The sequence below is a fragment of the Mustela nigripes genome, chromosome 16 (assembly GCF_022355385.1).
Source record: "Mustela nigripes isolate SB6536 chromosome 16, MUSNIG.SB6536, whole genome shotgun sequence".
NCBI lineage: Eukaryota > Metazoa > Chordata > Mammalia > Carnivora > Mustelidae > Mustela > Mustela nigripes.
The window spans coordinates 20,724,341-20,726,464 of record NC_081572.1 but is presented as its reverse complement, the minus strand read 5'-3'; the positions used below and the strand labels follow the sequence as shown (position 1 = coordinate 20,726,464).

Below are 2,124 nucleotides of genomic sequence, written 5' to 3'. Positions count from 1 at the left end.
ACCATGATATTATATGACACTTGGACTAATAAACTTCTAAGGAGAATTCTGACTCATGTAAACCAAGCCTTATTTGAAGGATCAAGGAATAACCAATAAATGCTAATATTCAGAATTGATTTTTCTAGAAGATAGCATATATGAAGAAATGGGTATTTGGTCTTCCCCAAATTACATTGCATTTTGAGCTTGGAATTTTGCTGATGGCTATAACTAAGGGAATCAAAATTATTTCTACAAATTGGCCAGTTTGTTTAGTCACCTAGGGAAGAAAGAAAAATCAATTTCAGGGTCAGTGGAAATTACAATGAATAAGACATTTTAAAAACATATTAATCTCCAGGTTCCAGGATAGGGCTTGGCATAGTGGTTGTCTTCAAAAAAATACCTATTGAGTAAAAAGATCTTACAAGATGACCTAGTGAATTTTTCACTTTTCAACCCATGACAAAGAGCCAGTATCTAATTTTTCAATGATTCCACCACACATGCTCTCCTTCTGCTGAGATAAATCTTGGATACGATGAATTGCTGTTCAGATTTAGGTAGGCATTCCACTTTCCCTGAGAGGAAACACGAGAATAAATCATCACAAAGCAACATTTGCTAAGCCAGAATAAAGTTTATTAAGGAATAGTCAAAATAGTTATTTCTCAAAGAGCCATGAAATGGCCTAAAAGACAGAAAGAAGGTCTTTAACTCCACTCAAAGGAGGAGAGAAGAAGTTGAGTGAATTCATGAAAACATGGCCCAGGGACTTGGGATTGATTTAGCCTGATGTAGGTGGTAGCAGGGGTTGAAGGTCAGATGATGAGCCCCACATCCCTGACCTATGCAGAGATAGGGTTGCTTAGCAGGGCTCACAGGGGCTCTGACAGCCAGGCTGCACGTAGGTGGTCAGGTTGATCCCACTCATTCCAGGGGTTGGGTAGGAAGAATTGAGCAGCCAGCAAGTGGGCACATAGGTGTCAGGCTCACAGCAGGGTGGGGGGCAGGTGTCGCAGCAGGTAGGCTGGAGGAGGCTGATGTCATGAGGGCAGGTGCTGGGCAGGCAGACTCCACACCGGCAGCATTTGTCAGAGGAGCAGATGGTGGTGGCGGGGCCGGTGGGGACGCTGCAGCAGCAGGGAACACAGCAAGCCATGGTGTCAGGAGTTGGGTTTTTGTTGGGTTGAGAAGAGAAGTCTGTTGGTGTCTCAATGCTTCTCTCTTCTGCCTTGGCTCTTTTATACTCACCTCCCTGGGCGTCAGCCTATTACCACGATTTTTTTTTTTCCGTGTTTCAGTTTATAGCTATCACCATTAAAACCGTCTAATTACTTAAGTGTTTATTACCTGAGACACATTCTTTACCTTATAAAAAGGGTTTAGGTTGTTTTGTTGTCAAATTAGGACTCTTCATGTTGGCTCTTTGTCACTTTAAGGACACTTCATTTCAATCTTCAAAGGCACCGAGTCATTAACCTCTAATCATTATACATCATTAGTGATGGCCTGGTATGTTAGGTATCTGCAAATCATCCCCACATTTCTTTTGTCTGTTTTTCAGATAAGGAGATAAGTAGGCTTTTTGATTGCTGGTCTTCTAGCAACCAAAGATTCTATGGGATAATCCAGGTCTTCTGCTTGAAAAAGTGCTAAGGGTCTTAGATTTATTCTTCATGGCTCCGACAAGCTGAATTTAGATGAACAGTTGGGATCTGTAGAGAAGGGGATTCTGATTCTGTGTAAAGAAACACCTCCTTAGCTGTAAAAATCTTTTGCTTTTTATTCCCTCCATGCGGGCCATGAACGATAACTTGTCAGGGACAGGCAGATGAGAGTCAGAAACTGTACAGTGACAGATGCCCTTTAAAACTCCATCCAACAATGTTATGAACTAGGATTATTCGTAACCCAAAGAACCGTCATATGGGACCATTTAGAGACTAAACAGTATTTCATAAAATGAGTTCCATGAACACATGTTTGAAGCAACATGTGTTGCTGGTAAATACATTTGGGAAATAGAGTTTTTCATTGGTGGACCTTCCAGGGCCTTTAATATGCAAAAGTGCTCTGTGATTTTCCAATAAAGAGATGTAATATGTATTTTTCTCCAAACTTGCTTGGCCATGGAATCAT

The 2,124-nt window shown here is 41.1% G+C and overlaps 1 protein-coding gene across 1 annotated transcript; it reads right to left on the bottom strand.

Moving 5' to 3' along the window:
- Window positions 1–850: 850 nt before the first annotated feature.
- LOC132003857 (keratin-associated protein 3-1) lies at window positions 851–1,144 on the bottom strand. Its single transcript, XM_059379698.1, has one exon. The coding sequence runs from the start codon at window positions 1,142–1,144 to the stop codon at window positions 851–853; it is 294 nt and encodes a 97-aa protein (XP_059235681.1).
- Window positions 1,145–2,124: the final 980 nt, after the last annotated feature.